The 22,680-nt window shown below is 39.4% G+C and overlaps 1 protein-coding gene across 1 annotated transcript in view; it reads left to right on the top strand.

The window, feature by feature from the left end:
- The window catches only part of PCGF3 (polycomb group ring finger 3), a 143,452-nt gene that overhangs the window by 67,809 nt on the left and 52,963 nt on the right, over positions 1-22,680 (top strand). Inside the window, exon 2 of the mRNA XM_063455349.1 lies at positions 18,952-19,069. Coding sequence (XP_063311419.1) covers positions 18,961-19,069 — 109 coding nt within the window. The 5' untranslated portion in view covers positions 18,952-18,960. The remainder of the gene's footprint in view (positions 1-18,951; positions 19,070-22,680) is intronic.

Below are 22,680 nucleotides of genomic sequence, written 5' to 3'. Positions count from 1 at the left end.
AGGGAATCATGACATGTCACACGTCATGTGTCCTTTGGGGGTTAAATCAGTAGCATGAAGCCCCTCTTTGAGAACGGAAAGTCTCGGAGGACTGTGACAGGCTTTTCTCAATTCACGTTGCAACACAACGAGGAACTGAATCGTTCTTGGGTTCCTGCTTCTGATATAGTTGCTAGCCGCAAAATCCGTTCTTTCCATGCCAAATTTCCTCTCAAACCTGGTCCTGCCCACCCGGTGGGCGGTCTTCAAGTGCGGGATATCCGAGAGTGTGTTCCTGATCATGTTTTTCTGTTTTTTGACTTTGGCTTCATTTTGACTTCCCTGACTTCTGGTACCCTTGACTTTTGGCTTTTCCTTATCGTTGTGTCTCGTTCTGTGTCCCTGACCTTGGCTAGTTTTCTGACTATTAATTATTTTATATTTTCAGGGAGCTTGAAGGGCTATATGTTAAAGGAACACTCCAGGCTCTATGACAACTTAATCTAAATTACGGTAAGTTGTCATGGTGCCAAGAGGCCCCTGGGTGCACTTTTACCTCAAGGGGTTAAACTGTTCTCAAATGGTTTAACGCCAAAGGGTTGCCTCCAGCGACCTCAAACCCTCCTTCCCCAAAACTGCTTCAGGCTTCTAAAAATTTTAGTGTCATGAAGCGCAGAGTACCGCTGATTGGCTGTGTGCGGACAACTGACACTTTAAGCCAATCAGTGACTCCCCATTCACAAAAACTAGCTTGACAAGAAACTTAGCTTTTTCAAGCCAGTTATGTGAATGGGGAGTCCCTAATTGGCTGAGAGCAGCAGCTGACCGCTCTCAGCCAATGAGCAGCGCCCCTGCACGGTGGCACTCTGCACTTCCTGAAACTGAACTTTTAGAAGCTGCATACCACCTGGAGGGCAGAGGGGGATGTTGAGATCAGCACTGGAGACTCACTTTGGGGTAACACAATTTAACCTTTAAGGAGTTAAAGGAAAGAGTGTACATGGGGGCCTCCTGGCACCATAACAACTTAATGTTAGGTTAAGTTGTTATGGTGCCTACAGGTGTCTAAACTGTCCCTTTAATGCAAAGTGAATTTTAAATTTGAGATCAGAACAGCCAATATAGAAACCTTCTCGAAGTCTATGATGCTTTCAGTTTCTGTCCTCTGCCTTACATTTAAAATTCACTTTGAATTCTCACTTGAGGAAATCACCCTGTTGAAATCAATATGGGACAGCTCAAAAACAGATCACACTTAGCAACTTCTCACCTTTTATTGGCTGTCTCAGCCACAACCGGATGTATTTGGCCACAAGTAGTTTCATCCAAAAAAAGATGAATCAAAATATACTGTTTTCACAGCTTCAGGACTGGTTTCATTTATTGAAACATAGAATGTGACAGCCCATCTGGTCTGCCCAATTTTCTAAATACTTGCATTAGTCTCTTATATCTAGGAAATCTTTATACCTATCCCACGCATGCTTAAACTCCCTCACTGTGTTAACCTCTACCACTTCAGCTGGAAGGCTATTCCATGCATCAACGACCCTCTCAGTAAAGTAATACTTCCTAATATCATTTGCCCCTCTAATTTAAGACTATTTCCTATTGTTGTAGTAGTTTTCCTTTGTTTAAATATACTGTCATCCTTTACTGTGTTAATTCCCTTTATATATTTAAATGTTTCTATCATATCCCCCCGTCTCGTCATTCCTCCAAGCTATACATGTTAAATTCCTTTAACCTTTCCTTGTAAGTTTTATTCTGCAATCCATGAACCAGTTTAGTAGCCCTTTTCTGAACTCTCTTTTTAAAGTATCAATATCCTTCTGAAAATACGGTCACCAATACTGTGTACAATACTCCAAGTGAGGTCTCACCAGTCAGTGGCGTACACACAATCCATGGGGCCCCGGTGCGAAACCTCCCTATTCCCTCCACTCCCCCTCCCTCCCGACACATACAGATACACACATACAGATACACACATACAGATACACACATACAGATACACACATACAGATACACACACACACACACACAGACACATACATACACACACAGACACACATACAAAGGCACATACATACATACACACACACACACACACACAAAGGCACATACATACAGACACACATACATACAGACAGGCACATATACATACATACATACAGGCAGACACACACATACAGACAGACAGGCACACAGACAGACACATGCATACACACACACACATTATTTAAGTCACCCTCCTGTTTCCTACCTTTTTGGTGCAGGAGGATGACTTTCCCTGGGGTCCAGTGGTGGCTCAGGTGGATGGGTGTCAGAGTTCCCACTCTGACTCCCTGCTCTTCCTCCCGCGCGGGCTCTCTGTATGCTGGGAGGAGTGACGTGCCCAGCTGGTGATGTCATCACAGGGGGCCCGGTCGTGCTGTTAATGGTGATGGCGGGTACCCTGCAAATGGTGATGGCGGGTACCCGGTTGCAGGGGTCCGCAGTGTTCTGTACAATGGCATGAGCACTTACCTCTTTCTACTGCTAATACCTCTCCCTATACAACCAAGCATTCTGCTAGCATTTCCTGCTGCTCTGTTACATTGTCTGCCTACTTTTAAAGGACCACTCTAGGCACCCAGACCACTTCAGCTTAATGAAGTGGTCTGGGTGCCAGGTCCTTCTAGGGTTAACCCATTTTTTCAGAAACATAGCAGTTTCAGAGAAACTGCTATGTTTATGAATGGGTTAAGCCTTCCCCCTATGTCCTCTAGTGGCTGTCTCATTGACAGCCGCTAGAGGCGCTTGCGTGCTTCTCACTGTGATTTTCACAGTGAGAGCACGCCAGCGTCCATAGGAAAGCATTATGAATGCTTTCCTATGTGACCGGCTGAATGCGCGCGCAGCTCTTGCCGCGCGTGCGCATTCAGCCGACGGGGAGGAGAAGAGGAGGATCGGAGGAGGAGAGCAGGAGGAGATCTCTCCGCCCAGCGCTGGAAAAAGGTAAGTTTTTACCCCTTTCCCCTTTCCAGAGCCGGGCGGGAGGGGGTCCCTGAGGGTGGGGGCACCCTCAGGGCACTCTAGTGCCAGGAAAACGAGTATGCTTTCCTGGCACTAGAGTGGTCCTTTAAGTCACCTGAAATCATTACTCCTAAATCCCTCTCGTCAAATGTTGAGGTTAGGATTGTATCGAATATCCTATACTCTGCCTTTTACTGCTGAGCACTGAACAACAGAAATCACTTCCTTGTTAGGGCTTCATCGAATGTGCCCAGAGCTCCAATTGAGAACCGTTTGAGAACCAGGCTTGTCTGTGAGTTTCCAGCCATTGACTTGTTTCCCAGAAAATATTAGAGATTTATTTATTTTTAAGCATCATCTCCGTCTTCCGTTTCCAAAAAATAAATTGCAACAGGAACAGCATTCTTCTTCTTTTTTTTTTTGTGTAGAAAATATTACATCTCATTTGACTACAATTAAGGTTTTATAGTACAACAAATCAGAAGTGGAATCCGCAACTTTCGTCTGCTAGTATCATCAAACACAATTCGTAAAATTTGAAAAATAAAATGTCATATGTTCTTTTTTCCATTTAAGTTTGTTTGGAGGGTGTGGTGGGCTTAGTATTGTGTTGCAAAGGTGTGGGGTTGGCAGTTACTTGCGCATAGGGCTATGTTGCTGTAAAGATGTCATGGGTGGTGCTTTTGTGGGGGAATATCTGTTACTACAGAAAAACAGGCCGCCCTAGGAATAACCTAGTAGTGGTGGCACAAATCAGGACTGTCTCTCCCGATACAGGACACTTGGGGGCAGAGATATCAGCAAGAAGTATTTTGAGGGGCAAAGCTTTAATGGGTGCAGGCTCTTACGTTAAAACAAAGTAAAAGTATTGTGGGGGGGAGGCGGGGGTCCTCCTATATAACCTATGTGATCTGTCCTTTGCTATCTCAGGCTGTTTGAGTAATCTTATTGAAACAGACACAAAAACATTTTAGGTCAAGTGATCAGAGACTAAAGAGATCTTGCTTAGTATGCTCAACATAATGCCAAGCCCCAATATTTAATTTAATTTAAATAAACCATGATTCATTTTGTAGAACAGATTAACATGTATACATCATATAGTGGAAATAATTTTAGAACAGTTAAGTTAAGCATGCAGGCTTTATGTGTCACCAACCAAAAGAACAAGGCTCTCTCCCTGCAGTATAAATGATCACCCAAATATTAGCACTTTATAACAATACAACGCCAAACATAGGCATGCCCATTTTGCAAAGTGCAGGCAACAATATATTTTTTAATTGTTACTTCAATCAAGAAGCAGAATTTTAAAATTAACTCTACTCTATTGCTAGCTTTTAACCTATGTTATTGATACATCATACATGTAAAAAAACCAACAGATCAGTGTTCTTTTTATTAGTACTATTAGAGTGACTGCACTAATATAAATAAACACCCCCAGAGTTTACTAGACTTACCCCAATTAAAAAGAACATCATTAAATGCATGCGTGTATTATTGGAGGTATAACTACTAAACAGATTGCAAAAAGCCGCAGATTTCTTGTTTGAATCCTTTGCAAGCTCTCCCCTTCTAACCCAACCTACACTTTCTGTGGCTGTCCAATCACATACTTTCCAATGCAGCTCAAGGAGTAGTCTTTGCAAGGCAGGTGATATGAGCAACTATTTCCTCTTGAGTTTAGCTCCACTGAGCTAAATAACCAGGAAATAACAGGACTGGTTGTCTGACAGCCGGCAGGGGGGATTTAAGAAGGTTAATTTAGAAAAGTGCCAATTTCTATTGAAATTTTTTTGAAAAATGAATACACATTCTTTACATATAAAAAAAGCATTTAAACAAGTTAAAGTGCTTTATGAGTCTGGAGTATCCCTTTAATTGAAATTCTCTCTGCTTCTCAAACCAAAACTTTGATTATACATACTGCTATAAAACCTTCCAATTTGATATATTTACTTCTTACATTCTTGGCTATCGCTCAGACGTACTCTGTTAAATAGCCAGTGCATGCTTGTCATTACATCTGCGTGGACCTACCTGTAGATATTTTCCGTGCATAACTTTAAAAAGTATTACTTTCAAGTAACCTTTGGTTAATCGATCTTGCATATTATTTTACTGCAATGTATTGGCTAAAGGGACACTATAGTAACCATAACAACTTCAGCTTAATGTAGTTGTTCTGTTGAGTATAATAGCTCCCTTCAGACATTTTCATGTAAATACTGTCTTTTCAGAGAAAAGACAGTGTTTACATTGCCCCTATGGACACCTCCGAGTGGGCACTCCCTAGATGGCCACTTGAGGGGTTTCCTGGGTCAGTGCTGCTGAAAAAGCAGCCCTGCTGTTCACCGTCCCCACGCTCTGCATGGAGATGCTGATTTTTTCTCATAGCGATGCATTGATTCAATGCATCTCTATGAGGAGGTGCTGATTGACCAAAACAGCACTTGGCCCTGCCCCCGTGCTGATTTTAGCCAATCCAACGCTTTCGCTATGGTGCCATTTTGATGATGTCACAAAGGGGGCGGAGCCAGCACATACAGAGCTGTGCAACGCTGGAAATAAGGTGTTTGCCCCTTTTATAGGGGGCTAAGGGGGTGGGGCAAGCCACCTAAATGGTGGGTTTAGCACTTTAGAGTCAGGAATACATGTTTGTAGAGATCCTTTAAAAATTAACCTTTCACAAGCACTAGTTGTACGCAAAGATGATTTTACTTTTTACAAGTTTCTTTTTTTTTAAGTTCTACTTTTCCCACAGTCCCCCCCACTATAAATCCAGCTATTGACAAACTACATCCCATGGTGCTAAGAATTGTAGTTAAACAAGAAGCACAGTTTGGACGTCGTCTGCCAGGCTCAAACATATATTGTCCATTAAAGAAGTAACTAAAACAATTTGGTTGCTTGGAAAAAAAATATGTTGTGAGAAAGAAATAAAGTGCAATAGGTTTCAAAGCTTCTGGAAGAGTTTGGCTTGTTTGGAAATTACCTGAACCATTGTCTGTTTGAGTTATTTCTAGTAACAGGCTCGCAGTACAGCAAACTTGAACTGATTTTCTGAAGCAGTACTTGGCATGGATTCCTTCTGTCAATACATTGAATTTTTAATTTCTTTCTGTAACACTGTGTTTTTTGGTGTAATTGACACTAAACCCAAGCGCTAGAACTAAAATAATGCATAATGTTTTGAAGAAGACCAATGTCTGGCTACAAAGTAATTGATGTTAGAATATGTGACAAGCCTAAGACATTTCATTTAAAAACGTTACTTATTACTTTCCAGTTTTTGATACTGATAAGAAATGGTGGCAGATGTTTTGGAATTGTCATAGATGTGGTTTAATCTCAGACGAAACCTTCTGAGCATTGCTAGCTTTGACATGATATGATTATGCTTAAACTAATATTCTAACATTAAAAATTCAAGTATTTTAAACATTAGAAGCTTCCTTTTTTATTTCAGATTTAGAGCTCACTACCCCATTTTCATTATTAAAAAAAAAAAAAAAAACGACAACAACAACAAATACTTTTACTATTTATACCTATACACTAACACTGGGAGCCGTGATGATGCCATCATAAGTGTTTTTCATGGAGAAATGTAAATCTTGTTATTACTCAGAAACAGCAACTTTCTACATTGGTTGAGCGTCTGTGCACCAAAACCACATCATGATTTAATATTTTTGGTGCCGTTACTTTACAGGATGTTCACGAAGCCGTAAATACCAAATGGTCTAAAACAGGGGACTTAATTATTTAGATAGATAGTATGTGCCTACATACTATGTGACATGCACACGCATTCACAGTCATACCCTCCAATGACACTACTTGCCCATGCATCAGACTGCACGCGTACGGTCATAGATGTAGAGTCACACAATAATATGGAATACTTTGCTTGCTATATAGTAAAATGCAAAGGTTGCGTGTGTGTTTGGGAGGGATTTTATTTAGGTATTTAGTGCATGTTTTTATTTTGTTCGACACCTTAAAACTTGCCTAAAAAATAGAGATTTTTTACTTTTCCTCGAATCAGCTCATGAAGGCCGCAAGGAACCCCGATATCCCAGTGTTTGAACTAGGTGTTCTAACTACTAAAGAAAGTTCAGCAAGGAGTTCAGTGTCCGGGAACAAGTAAAAGCAAACATTGTAACATTTTTGGAACTGGCTAGAAATCTGAGCAAAAGATTGTCCTGCAGGAAGTGCTAAAATGGCCAAGGCTACTGATGTACAGTATTGTACATCTCTTCACCATATTCCCTGGTGGAATGTACAGTCGAAACACAAAGTTTTGGAACAGAACATCCAGAAAAACTCACTAGAGGACAATAATCCATTTCACAAAATTATTTATTTATCAGAAAAATAAGAAGCAAAGAAAAAAACAAAAACATATTCATGTGAAACTACTGAACACATTTTGATTTCATTATTTCCATTTTTGTCACTTTTAAGTGGAGAGGTTCCTGGTTCCATTCAGTATCCTAATAATTATTATTTAATCCTAATAATCTGTACCAGCGGTTTATAGCCATTCACCCGACCAGCACAGGGGGCAGAGTGCCGGGGACTCATGTTTGTTGTTAATCCATTACGAATGGTTTCTGGATGGCGCAAGATGACTACAGATCTAATAACCACTTTAATATGATGAAGTGGTTACAGTGCCTATAGCATACCATTAAGACTTTTGCAAGTTTATTTTGGTCTAAAGTTTTTGATTTCCTGGTAAATTTCCTACAATTTCCTGTTTAGTGAATAATCTTGGCTGTTGTCATCTCACTGCAGCTCACAAGTCGGTGTAATTTGCAGTAGTTGTAGTATGCTTTAACAGTTCCTTTTTTAAATTTATGTAGAAGCACCATGAAGTTTAGAATTCTTTGAATACATTCAAAAATAAATTGCAACAAATAGATTATTTTTATTTTTAAAAGTGTAACTGAAAAAATTAATGCAAGAGTAAACAGAAACAACTAAAATCTTTAACCCCTTAAGGACCAAACTTCTGGAATAAAAGGGAATCATGACATGTCACACATGTTATGTACGATAGGTGTGGTATTACTGCCATCCAGTGGCCAAAACTGAAAACTACAATTGCTTACATTGATTTTTACAGTTTTGTGCATTATATTTTTGTATTTTTACGTATGTAACATAATACAGATATGCGATCTGAATTACAAGCAAATGCATGCCAGGAAATCTATTTTAAACAATGTGTCTAGTGGTGCAAACTAGACAAATGGTAATTGTTGTAAAATTAATTAACATGTCTTTTTTGCTTTTGGTGGTGAAAAAAAAGCAAATTATGCAATTTTTTATTTCAATTTGTAAAATGCTAATTATAGTAAAACGGCATACATGATAATACGAACTAGAGAGTTAAGAGTTGTGTTTTGCATTGATAATGCAATGGTGTTAGGATGTACGCATTTGCATTTTATGGATTCTAAAAGCGGCACCCCTTCTCTCCTCTCACAAACATAAAACGTAAAATTATTTAAATAATTTTGCACTGAAAGTTTTCTCTTGTACCTTGTAACTGTATATGTATAGTAGTCACTGACTTTTAGCTTTGATCATTTTACATATACATAAGCGCTGTCCGACATGTGAATTATTATTGACATAAGTGTAATCCATATACGGTATGATGATTGAGCATTTAGGGCTACTTAGATCCATTTCTCTTTTTTTTTTTTTATTTACTATTTATGTAGAATTCAGCCCTTTCACTCTCAAATTTCTAAACATAAGTAAATAAAAAGTGCATGACATTTATTTGACACATGACACACATAATCTTATAGTTAATGCACTCTGAATTAACTTTGAATTCCTGACCGCAAAAACATTAGTGAATAAACCCCCCCTCCCATCACCATTCTTTTTAACATTAGAAGAACTGTTACATATCTGTTTTTTTCCAATATTGACATTCTCTTGTGTATAACTTGACTAGGAGCCAGATTTTAAAAGTTACTGGACACTGCAAGTGTGGAAGGTCCATGGCAAACTCACCAGCGTTTAATTTTTACTTGCTAAGGGAGTAGGGATCGACAGATATTGCTTTTTTAGAGCCGATACCGATAATCTGTGAACTTTCAGGCCGATAGCCGATAACTTGCCGATATTCTGTACATTTACCATTTTGAAAAAATAAAAAATTTCTTAAGGTAAATTCACAAAATATACATGCCACATGTAGTGGATGCAGTGTGGTTAGACAGGGGAGCTGTGTGTATTTGGGTAGTGTGTGTATAATTAATGCAGTGAGTGTTTTTGTAGTGTGTATATATAGTGAATGCAGTGTGTGGGGTGTAGTGTGCGTATAGTGAATGCAGTGTGTGTTTGTGTAGTGTGTGTATATAATGCAGAGTGTGTGTGTGTTTGTGTAGTGTGTATGTATATAATGAATGCAGAGTATGTGTATATAATGCAGAGTGTGTGTGTTTGTGTAGTGTGTATGTATATAATGAATGCAGAGTGTGTGTGTGTTTGTGTAGTGTGTGTGTATATAATTAAGGGGGAGGGGGACCAGCACCAAGCATTTACTTACCTCCCAGCAGCTCCTTCATCTCCCTGTGTAAATCTTGCGGCCCTTAGTGCCGCACGGAGCGTTGCCATGGTAACCCGTGGAAACGCTCTGTGGCCGCAGGACTCGTGAGATTTGACATGGGAGCTGGAGGAACTGCTGGGAGGTGAGTAAACGCTTGGTGCTGCCCCCCCCCCCCCCAGGACCGTCGGGCTTGTAATGATCTATATTGGCCGATACCGATATTGCCGAAAATACCGAATATCGACCAATTATATCGGTAAAAACGATAATCGGTCGGTCCCTATAAGGGAGGGTAAATTTTGAACTTTGATAACTTCATCCCATTAGTTGGGTTTACAATAGTTAAGTGTATTTCATTGCTTCAGGAGAATCCACTTTAATAAATAATCCAATATAGTATACATGTATTATAGGTTTTGCATTTATATGCATGCGTTTGTTCACTAGGGTTGAATGTCACATTCGTATGTAGCAACTATATTGAATAAGCAGTGTATGCTTTTTTATGCTCTTGTTAACCCTCTTAAGGACTGAGCCAAATGTGCACGTTTTGATCAAAATAAACAAAACGTAAACAAAACTTGGAATTTGACTATATGTCTGTTCTAACGTAAATCACCTCTTTTATATTAAGTGCACCTACACTAATTATATATCATTTTATTCATGGGAAATAGGGATTTAATATAACATCAAATATTTAGCTATGAAACCTAACTTAATATAAATAAAATATAAAATAATGGGAGAAATTAAAAAAAAAATATATATTTTTTTTAGTTCTGCATGACATTTTAACTGTGAATGTCATAATACGATTTGCTTTTACTGCAATAAAGTACACATATTTGTATTCAGGGATGTCTCACATGTAAAACAGTACTTCCTATGTACAGGTTTTATGGTGTTTTGGAAAGTTATAGGGTCAAATATAGCATGTTACATTTTTCAGTTTTTTTTTCACATTAAAATTTGCCAGATTGGTTACGTTGCCTTTAAAACCGTATGGTAGCCCAGGAATAAGAATAACCTCCATGATGACATACCATTTGCAATAGTAGACTGTAACGGATCGCCTGGCACCCCGACTGGGTACCTCCGTTAAAGGATGCTCCTAGCGTTTCCTGAGGACTCCAAGCACTCTGGCAGACACCACAATCACCGAATCTGAGAAGCATATAAATCTTCTCAAGCCTCTGAATGCTGTAGACAGTTGAATAGGAACCATATGAATAGGTTTGCACTCCTAGCAGTCAAACTGAAACAGCATGCAATAAATCCTCCCCCAAGAATGAGACAACCCTTCACTTTGAGGGTTAAAACAGGAACTCAAGATTTATTCACACACTGTCTTATAAAGGATTCTCCCATGCAAAGGAGGGATTTACAATACACCAATCACACAATGGTTACATCCCACAGATTCCCTCCCCTTAGCCTGAGAGGTAATCCAATTATACATACAGTTTAAAACATACTTTTTAACCAACATTCATAACGCTAAAACCATACATCCAATTACATATTTACAATCAATCCATTCAGGGGAACAACATATCAAAAAATGAATCAGACCAGGGGTTCAGAAGTTAGTAAAATATCTTTTGGGCCCTGGCTGGCACATGGCTATCTGGCCCAGACTGGTTTCAGAGTCTTCTATCCTGGAGATAATTGAGAAGTAATTCAATTATCTCCCAGGACCAGGGGTGTATTAGCCGCGAGGCAAACAAGGCATTTGCCTTGGGCGGCATTTTCCAGGGGGCAGCAAAAAAAGCCGCCCCCAAATGCCCAGGGCAAATGCCTTGTTAGCCTTGCGGCTAACTGACATGCCGGCGGGCTGCTGGGCGATCGGGCGGCACTGCCTGGCGGGCGGCACTGCCTGGCGGGCGGCCGGCCGGCCGGCGAGGGAGCACTTCCCCTGAGCTGTCTGCTCAGCTCCCTCGCCAGCCGCAGAGTGAGGCTGGGAGGCGGAGCCGGAATATGACGTCATATTCCGGCTCCCAGCCTCACTCTGAGGCGCGCGAGGGAGCTGAGCAGACAGCTCAGGGGAAGTGCTCCCTCGCCGGCCGGCCGCCCGCCCGCCCGCCAGGCAGTGCCGCCCGATCGCCCAGCAGCCACTGGACCACCAGGGAGGAAGAGACACCCCCCTCCCCAGCATTCCCAAAGGTAAGGAGGCTGGGGGGGGGGGTGTTAAATAAAAAAAAAATGTGTGAAAAATAAATTTTAAAAAAATGTGTGAAAAATAAATTTACAAAAAAATGTGTGAAAAAAAATGTGTGAAAAATAAATAAAAAAAAACGTGTTAAAAAAAATAAAAAAAATGTGTTAAAAAAAATATAACAAAAATGTGTTAAAAATTTTTTAAAAAAATGTGTTAAAAATACATTTTAAAAAAATGTGTTAATGTGGGTGGGTGAGTGTGTGTCTGTGTCTGTTAGTGTGTGTGTCTGTTAGTGTGTGTCTGTGTCTGTTAGTGTGTGTGTGTCAGTGTTTGTGTCTGTTAGTGTGTGTCTGTGTGTGTGTCTGTGTGTGTGTCTGTTAGTGTGTGTGTGTCAGTGTGTGTGTCTGTTAGTGTTTGTGTCTGTGTCTGTTAGTGTGTGTGTGTCTGTTAGTGTGTGTCAGTGTGTGTGTCTGTTAGTGTTTGTGTCTGTGTCTGTTAGTGTGTGTGTGTGTCTGTGTCTGTTAGTGTGTGTGTGTGTCAGTGTGTGTGTCTGTTAGTGTGTTTGTGTGTGTGTCTGTTAGTGTGTGTGCGTGTGTCTGTGTCTGTTAGTGTGTGTGTGTCTGTGTCTGTTAGTGTGTGTGTGTCTGTTAGTGTGTGACTGTGTGTGTCTGTTAGTGTGTGTTTGCCTGTGAGTGTGTGTCTGCTAGTGAGTGAGTGTGTGTCTGTTAGTGAGTGTGTGTCTGTTAGTGAGTGTGTTTGTCTGTTAGTGAGTGTGAGTGTGTCTGTTAGTGTGTGTGTGTTTCTGTTAGCGAGTGTGTGTGTGTGTATTTAGAATGCGGGGCGGGGGGAAAGGTTGGGTGGGGGTAGCGCGGGGGGAGAGGGGGGCGCCTGAGTTTTGTCCTGCCTAGGGCAGCACAAAACCAGGATACACCACTGCCCAGGACAGAGACAAGACTCCATTATGCACATGGTGAGCACAAAGCATTAAAATACTATAAAATACACAAAGTCACATTTTATACATAAAACACAGACATGTCACATATCCCCAGATAGCTGGGATCTGAGCGCACAAAACTACCGAATAGCGCTCAGATCCTATTCACACAGTTCAATTGCCATGGAGCTGAAGTCTTTAACTACACGAATAAGCTCCATGGCCTAGCTATCTGGGTTAACACATTCACATAAAGTCGGGTCCATAGTCCAAAGGCAAGAGGCGGGCAAACAGCCCCCTCCAAGGACACGTGGCGAGGTCGGTTTCGCCACACAGACAACCCGCGGTATTGCAAATGGGGTTTGTCCAGTCTTTTTTTGTAGCCACTTAGTCACAAACACTGGCCAAAGTTAGTGTTAATATTTGTTTGTGTGTGAAAAATAGAAAGAAATGGGATCCGTGTGAAAATGGGTGTAAAAGGAAATAAACCCCACCTCCACGCTGATCCCATGCACCAGGAGGGCACTCCAGCAATGCCCAAGGGCTTAACCCTAGATACTAGAAACAGAAACAAAAATTCACAAACTGAATATAATGCTGACTGGAGATAAAGATGTTGGCACCAAAGCATCCAGTGGTATGGAACAATGTAACCAGAGGAAGACCACTAAATATCTGAAGTAACTGAAAGTATCAACACAGAAATAAACTAACTCCAAATAATAATAAATACCAAACTAGCCTTATAAGACTACTCCCATGCCTAAGTAAGTGAGGAGATAGAGTTACTAAACACCTAAGTCTGCAATATTCATATAGGCTTTATTAGTCCTGGCCCTTTAATGCATAGGGTGTTAGTAAACCTCCACTTAGTAACAAAGTACCAGAAAAAGTGCTAAAGGGAGAAAGGTCACTGTCTAAAAGATTGGCAGCCCTAATAATCAAACGTAGACAGACGTTGTGAGATTTACTAGATAGGCATAGAATGAAAAAATATATATCATATAAACTGCCATGCCTAGGTAAGTGAGGAGATGAAGTTGATAAACACCCAGTTCTGCAATACACATATAGGCTTAATTAGTCCTGGCCTTTTAATGCATAGGGTGTTAGTAGATCTCCCCTTAATTCCTGAGCACCGGTAAAAATGCTAAATGCTAAAGGGACTGTTTGCTAACAATCAGTTTTTTTCATTTATCGAATGTGAATTATAGCAACACTCTAAGCACCAAAACAACTAGCTCAATAAAATCGTTTTGCTTAAAGGGATACTATAGGCACCAAAAATAACTTTAGTTTAATTATTATTATTATTATTATTATTATATTATTTATATAGCGCCATCAGATTCCATAGCGCTGTTTAATGAAGTCATTTTTGGTGTATAGATTGGTGTGTTTAATTTAGAATTTCTTATCTTCGCCTCTGTTAATGGGCCTGCAAGCGCCTCATGTGTGTTATTAAAATGTAATTAACAGGGCAGGAGATAAAAACTTCTAAAGTAAGTAAGATATGAAACCATTTTTTTTTTTCATGCAGGCTGTGTGAGTGATAGCCAGGAGAGATGTGGCTAGGGTTGAGTAAACCGAAACAAGAGTGATTTTAATCCTTAATGGCAGTGAATTGAGCAGTTGGACCACGGCAGCATGATCTATACACCAAAACTATTTAATTAAGCTGAAGTTATTTTGGTAACTATAGGATTCCTCTAATTCGCTGCCACTTGGGAAATGTGTGAAGGGAGACTCTAAGTCACAGGGGCATGGCCTACATACCAAAATCACTTCATGAAGCTAAAGTTGTTTTGGTGCTTATGCTGCAAATTTAAGTTCATACTCTAGAGATAATGAGCTTTTGTCGTTTCCATACAGCACAGTTAGTAGTTCACTGTGCATTCTGGAATCATGACAGAGTTGCAGATACACAATTGAGATTGAGAAAGACACCACATGCATTTAAGAGATCTCTCAGACTGTATGGGCAAATTGCTAGCTGTATACTATGTGCATGCAGGCTGCTTCTATGAATGTTGGAAAGTTTAACTATTAAAATCTATCATCTCATTCTAGTCTAAGAGGAAATTGCTAATCTGTTACCAAGGTTATAAGCAGTACGGTCACTTGTGTGGTGATGACTTACATTAAGCGGTTTCTCCCTTGCACCGCCATTTTCCCACGGCTATCAATCTTTAGTTCTTGGGTGATTTCATCTACCAGGAGCCATTGTCTCCACTGTATTATTGCATATGCGCCAGCGTACAAAATGGGATCTTCTTTAAATAATCTCACACATGCGTAATATGATGGCATACAAATCTTTTGCACATTGTGCGAGAAGGTGCTTGTTCCCATTGGTGTCTCAACCAACAGCTGATGGGAAATTTGACGTAAACTTTTTGCCTAAGATTACCATAGATAATACACAAAGCAACGTAGTCACTACCTTGTCTAATGTATTTATCTTCATTGCATTGGAATTCCAATATCATTTTTGTTAATATTCTATATTTATTTAAAAAAAAAAAAAAAAAACTCAAAAGTAAAAGAGCTAATTGGGACCATCTGAGCATTTCTGTAATGATCTGTGTAGATGATTGTTTTAAGGATCCATATGAATTGAAGTTCAGTAGTACTAGGAGATGCTAGGCTTGGTTTTCCTACAATCACCCATGTATGTTAGAGTGGTTTTGATTTAATTTAAATTCAATGTAAAAACTTTTTATATATTAAATATATTTTAACACAATACGTATATAATCACCAGAGGTGTACACAAATATGTGTTCTGTATATTTGTGGCTATTTGTGCTTGCAAGCTGCACTGTGTTAATTATAACGTGTTATTTTAATTATATTGGGGCTTGTTTGACATTTGTGCATTACACCATTATTAGTACTTGGTTCCCACAGATTTGATAAATTACAAATGTAGCAAAACATAGTCTTGAAGTGGCTCTGACATGTATATGATATTGGTTTTAATATAATATTAAAATCTGCTAAGTGCAACATTATTATCTTTGTCATTCAAAATATGTCCAGTTTTTTTAAAGTTGTTGGTAAGAAAATTTTATAAAAAGCTTTGCCAAAAAAAAATAATGTTTTGTATTGTTACAGAAAATAATAAGTCTCTTATTCTAGTGCAGGGGTAGGCAACCTTTTAGCAGCACTGTGCCGATATAGTATTGTGATGTCTCGTAGCGTGCCGGTCCTATTTTTTTTTTTAAATGAGGTGTGTATGCTGCCGTATCCTGCTTGTGTTATTTTTACTGTAATTGCTTTGTATTGTTGTATTTGTGCGTATATGCAGGGCCGTCTTTAATATTGACTGGACCCTGGGCAAAGCATTTGTTTGGGGCCCCCTGGACCCTGTCCCCCCTCCCCAGGCGTGCAATCACGTCATCCACCTCAACACAGTGGCGGACCTAAAGTAGAGAGGTGCAAGAATTTTTTTGGGCCTCCCTGTTGCACGAGTGATTAAAAGGTAGATCCCCATCTGTCGTGCAACTCCAGTAAAAAACAAGTCTTTGTATGGAATATGTTTGTATGTGGTGTTGGCGTGGCTGCAAGCATGTATTTGTGTAGTGTTGGCTTTTGAATGCAGGGGTGTATTTACATATAATTTTGATGTGTAACACAGACATGTGTTTGTACGTAGTGTTGAAATTTGAATGTAGGGGTGTATTTGTGTGTAGTGTTAGTGTGTGAATGCTGAGATGTATGCACATATACAAGCACACAGAGATATATACACACTGAAACACACACACAGACATACTGACATACTGACACACACACACACAGATATACTGACACAGATTTACTGACACACACACACAGACATGCTGACACACACACACAGATATACTGACACACAAACATACTGACACACACACAGACAGACATACTGACACAGACATGCTGACACACACACACACTGACATACTGACACACACAGATATACCGACACACACACACTGACAGACATACTGACACAGACATACACACATACAGATATACTGACACACACAAAAAATTACACTTTTAAACCCACCCTCCAGTTTCCTACCTTTTCTGCTGGTGGCTGAAGGTGTTGGGAGTTGGGGTCTGGCTCTCTCGGCCAGCCCCCCTCCACTCTGCCTACTCTTCTTTCCCGCACGCTCCTCTCTTTGTGGGAGGAAGTGATGCACGGCCGTCACTTCCTCCCAGCCTGTTGCCAAAAAGCAAGGGGCCCGCTCGCACTGTTAAAGCGCCTCAGTGCGCCACCGGGCCCCTGCTGACAGAAGCCCACCGGGTGGCCCTTTGTGCACGGGCCACCCGGTGGGCCTCCTTAGTGTGCGGATTACCGGCCGGGGGTTAGAAATAGTGGAGGCCAGCGGGGCTCATGGTGCAGCTGCCCAGTTTGCCCCACGTTAAAGACGACCCTGCGTATATTAGCTATTATATTGTATATGTTCATGAGTAGTTTATGGTATTGTGTATGATACATATGAATGTGAGTTGTGTATGAGGGCTGCTTGTGGAATTGTGTGTGGATGGATATGTCACATTGTGTGTTTGGTAGTATGTGGGGGCTGTTTGAGGTATTGCACGTGAGAGACTGCATGTGGGGTTGTGTGCATGTATGTAGATTGTTAGTGGTGTTGCGTTTGTGCAGATTATGTGTATGTTTGTGTGTGGGCTCTCCGTACTATTTGTATGAGGGATTACACAGGAATCTAGCAGTCTGGGTGGCTTCCCTGGGTTCCAGTGAGCAGGTACATGTCAAGGACAGGAGCTGCAACAGCAACTGCGAGCTGCTCTACTCCAGTATGGATTCCTATTCACAAGTGCTGGGAGGAAGTGATCTGAGATCACTTCCTCTACGTGCTGCAATGCATAAATTGAGGATTGTCCTTCACCACCTTTTCGGATTAGCAGATATCTGAAGTTTTACTGGGACACCTGATGGGCCACAGCCTATTTGTCTCTAGCAGCCTGGAGTGCCGTGCAAAGACACCTCGAGTGCCGTGCATGGCACTAGTGCCGTAGGTTGCCTACCTCTGTTCTAGTGTATAGAGTTTGAACTACTGGACATGATTAAAATAGTGCTGCAATGGTTAAAATGCTTATAGTGCACTCGCTATTGAATTTCAAATGCATGACAAACTATGTCTTTATAAACATGTCTGATTTTTATGTCTCTCCGATAATTCTGTCAATCTCAAACTGCCTGTGCCTGCACACACTCTCGGGATGAAGGACCAACTATCAGATTTCAAAGCTCTCTGTTCTGCTCAGAGCATGAATTTGAGAGATTTGCAGTTTTAGTTAGAGTTTTTACTTTATGATTGCCGTTAGCTGAAATCCAACTCCCAAAAATCTTTGCTGTCCTTTCTGATGACATGAGAGAAAACTGTTACGAAGTGAGGGTTTCAAAAGTTAAATGTATGGTGCTTTGACATCACGTACATCTTCTCAGGAACCAGCACGAAGGAAGTGTTTTAGAATGTAGCAAGTGGGGGCAGTGAAGGCAGGAGTATAATGCAGATCGCTAGAAAACCTATTTTGTTTTTCAAAAACTATATGACATTGAAAATGCAAAAAAAATAAAAAAAGCATCAATGTGTTCTGTTGACTATTAATCTAATGTAAATCAAATAAATCCGTGGTAATACGGTTTACAGTCCATAGAGGATCCTTGGCACCTGACCGAGACCCAGGTTAAAGAGCAAACATTTGCAAAACAGTTACAGAAACAGGACCAGGGTACATCTGGCATGCTTACCTTTGCAACAGGAACCATAACCATTACAATAGGCTGTAGTAGTTATGATGCTTGAATTAACCCTTTGAATTTACAATTAATAAGTGTCTCTTGAAATATGGTCAACGACAAAAAGCAAACTGTTCTTCTTTAATGCGAAAAAAGAATGTTGCACAGAATCTGGAAATAATACTTCTAAACTGTATTTATGCTGCAGTTATCTATATACTAATTTCATCTTGGATGGAATATTGTACTGCTGTTTATTATATTGTATAAGTGCATCTTAACCCAAACCAATCCCTCCAGTTTAATACCTGCTTTAAAGAGACCTCTTTATTACCTCTTTATTAATAGACCTTTGTAAATAGCTTTCATTACGAGGGTATATTTTTGTTTAAAAATCTGATAATTTTATAAAATGTAATGTGCTTGCTAGAACCAATTTATTTATTTTCAGTCTGAAGCAATAAATAAATGCAAGGAAAGTTTATAATTTTTTTTTTAAAATCTTTTTTTTTTTTTTCTAGACACCAAAGATGCTTACAAGAAAGATAAAGCTCTGGGATATCAACGCCCATATTACATGTCGATTGTGCAATGGATACCTTATCGATGCTACTACTGTAACAGAATGCTTGCACACATGTAAGTATCATTTAAATGCATTAACATAATTTGTTTGTGTTTTTTTTTTTTTTTCCTATTATTAAGGTATAGTTATGTTTTTATTCTGCCCTTTTTTCGTCCCCTCCCCTCCAAGCATATTCATGTTTAGACTTTTTTTTAAGGATTTTTGCATTTGTCAAAAATATTTATATGTGCTTGTCCACCTGTTGCAGCAACCAGTCATAAGTCTAAAAACATTAACACCCTACACCAAGGGAAAGGGTTCTCAAATATTGCCAAAGAATTAACAAAGCTCTTTCTAGTGTTGGCAATTTAACCCCTTAACACCGCAGCCAAATGTACAAGTTGTGAACAGAACAAAACGTAAACAAAACCTGGCATTTGCGCTATATGTCTGTCCAACCGTAATTCACCTCTTTCATATGAAATGCATCCCCCCTTATTATATATCATTTTATTCAGGGGAAACAGGGCTTTCATTTAACATTAAATATTTAGGTATTGAACATAATTTAATATAAAAAATATATAAAAAAATGGGAGAAAAAAAGATTTTTTTATTTTTTTTTAGTTCTATGTGACATTTTAACTGTGGATGTCAAAATACTGTTTGCTTTTACTGCAATGCAATACACATATTTGTATTCAGCGATGTCTCACGTGTAAAACAGTACCCCCTATATACAGGTTTTATGGTGTTTTGGGAAGTTACAGGGTCAAATATAGCGTGTTACATTTGAAATTGAAATTCGCCAGATTGGTTACGTTGCCTTTGAGACTGTATAGTAGCCCAGGAATTAAATTTACACCCATAATGGCATACCATTTGCAATAGTAGACAACCCAAGGTATTGCAAATGGGGTATGTCCAGTCTTTTTTAGTAGCCATTTGGTCACAAACACTGGCCAAAGTTAGCGTTAGTATTTGTTTGTGTGTGAAAAATGCAAAAAACGCCAATTTTGGCCAGTGTTTGTGACTAAGTGGCTACTAAAAAAGTCTGGACAAACCCCATTTGCAATACCTTGGGTTGTCTACTATTGCAAATGGTATGCCATCATAGGGGTAATTTTCATTCTTGGGCTACCATAGGGTCACAAAGGCAACGTAAGCAATCTGGCGAATTTTAATGTGAAAAAACTGAAACACAAGCCTTATATTTGACGCTGTAACTTTTGAAAACACCATAAAACCTGTACATGTGGGGTACTGTTGTACTCGGGAGACTTCGCTCAACACAAATATTTGTATTTCAAAACAGTAAAAAGTATTGCAGCAATAATATCGTCCGTGTAAGTGCTGTTTGTGCGTGAAAAATGCAGAAAACGTCACTTTTACTGGCGATATCATCGTTGTAATACATTTTACTGTTTTGAAACACTAATATTTGTGTTCAGCAAAGTCTCCCGAGTAAAACAGTACCCCCCATGTACAGGTTTTATGGTGTCTTGGAAAGTTATAGGGTTTAATATAGTGCTAGCAAATTAAATTCCCTATACTTTCGGCATGGGTTGTCAGGCAGGTCCCGCTAATTGTAATTAATTAGGATACCTAATTATGTAAAATTATTACATAAATATATGTGTAGAATTAATATATGTATATATATACATATGTGTATATATACGTATATATATATATAATTTTTTTTTAATATTTTTATTTATATATAGGTATATATAGTGATATATACGTATATATTTATGTATATAGATATATATATTATGATATATATTATTTTGTTCTACGTGTATTTTGATATAAATATATATATATTATTATCACAATACAGTTAGAACGAAATAACACACATCTATATATTTTTTAATTATTTATTTTAAAATATTTTTTTAATTTTATTTTTTTACGTATTTACATATATATTTTTTTTATATTATATATAAATATATATATAACAATAATTATATATATATTTAACCCTTTAAGTCCGGAGGACGTACTATTACGCCACGCAGAAACCGGCTCTAAACGCTGGCGGGCGTAATAGTACGTCCTCGCTTTTATTGCCGCCCACGTGGCCGGCGGTATTCTCCCGCTGCAGATCGCGGTCGGGGGGGATGCCTGGCCCCCCGGGCAACCCCCCCTGTGGCCGGTGACCGCGATCTGCAGTCTCTGATCGCAGTGACAGGCTGTCACTGCGACCAGTATTCAGCATGTGTCAGCCGATTTCAAATCGGCTGACACATGCGGCCGGCGGCTTTCCCCTTCTGCAGATCGCGGTCGGGGGACTTACCTGGCCCCCCAGGCAGTCCCCCTGGGGTCAGTGACCGCGATCTGCTAGGTCTGAGATCGCAGTGACAGGCTGTCACTGCGATCTCAGAGCGCTCTGATCGCAGTGACAGCCTGTCACTGCGATCAGTGTTACATGTGTCAGCCTATTGGCTGACACATGTAACTGGCACAGTGATCCCCCTGCAGATTGGAAGGGGGGAGTGCTTGTACCACCCAGGCACTCCCCCCTGTGGTCAATTACCCAATCTGCAGGAGGTGATCACAGTGACAGGCAGTCACTGTGATCACTGATCCTGTGTGTCAGCCAGTGATGTGACATCACTGGCTGACACTGTCTCTGCCCCCTGTCCTGTAAAAAAAATAAAATATTAGTTCAAAAAATAAATTAAAAAAATTACAGTTACAAATAAAATATACTTAGATCATATATATTATATATATATGATCTAAGTATATATATATATATATATATATACACATACACACATTTACACATACACGACGTGTATTTAAATATTAATATATATATATATATATATATATATATATATATATTAATATCAAATTACACGTAGACTGATACTGATTAACCCCTTCAGGACGGAGTCAATAGTGCACGTTCTGATCAAAACAAAACGTAAACAAAAACTGGAATTTGCGCTATATGTCTGTTCAACCGTAATTCACCTCTTTCATATTAAATGCACCCACACTTATTATATATAATTTTGTTCAGGAGAAACAGGGCTTTCATTTCATATCAAATATTTATATATGAAACATAATTTATTATGAATTATATTAAAAAAACTGTGAGAAATTTTGAATTTGTTTTTTAAAATTCGTAGTTCCGCCTCACATTTTAGCTGTAAATGTCATAATACTGTGCAAAAAAAGCACATATTTGTAATCAGCGATGTCTCACGAGTACAACAGTACCCTCCACTAACAGGTTTTATGGTGTTTTGGAAAGTTACAGGGTCAAATATAGAACTTTCCATTTTCAAATTGAAATTTGCCAGATTAGTAATGTTACCTTTGAGACAGTGTGGTAGCCCAGGAATGAGAATTACCCCCATCCGAAAAAGTAGACAACCCAAGGTATTGAACGTGGGGTATGTTTAGTCTTTTTTAGTAGCCACTTAGTCACAAACACTGGCCAAAGTTAGCGTTCATATTTGTTTTTGTGTGAAAAAAGACAAAAAAACTAATATTTGGCCAGTGTTTGTAACTAAGTGGCTACTAAAAATGACTGGACATACCCCATTTGCAATACCTTGGGTTGTCTACTTTTGCAAATAGTATGCCATTATGGGGGTAATTCTTATTCCTGGGCTACCATACGGTCTCAAAGGCAACATAACTAATCTGGCAAATT

This window comes from Pelobates fuscus, chromosome 5, assembly GCF_036172605.1.
Source record: "Pelobates fuscus isolate aPelFus1 chromosome 5, aPelFus1.pri, whole genome shotgun sequence".
In the NCBI taxonomy this organism is placed as follows: Eukaryota; Metazoa; Chordata; class Amphibia; order Anura; family Pelobatidae; genus Pelobates; species Pelobates fuscus.
This window is presented reverse-complemented; position numbering and strand designations above follow the sequence as displayed.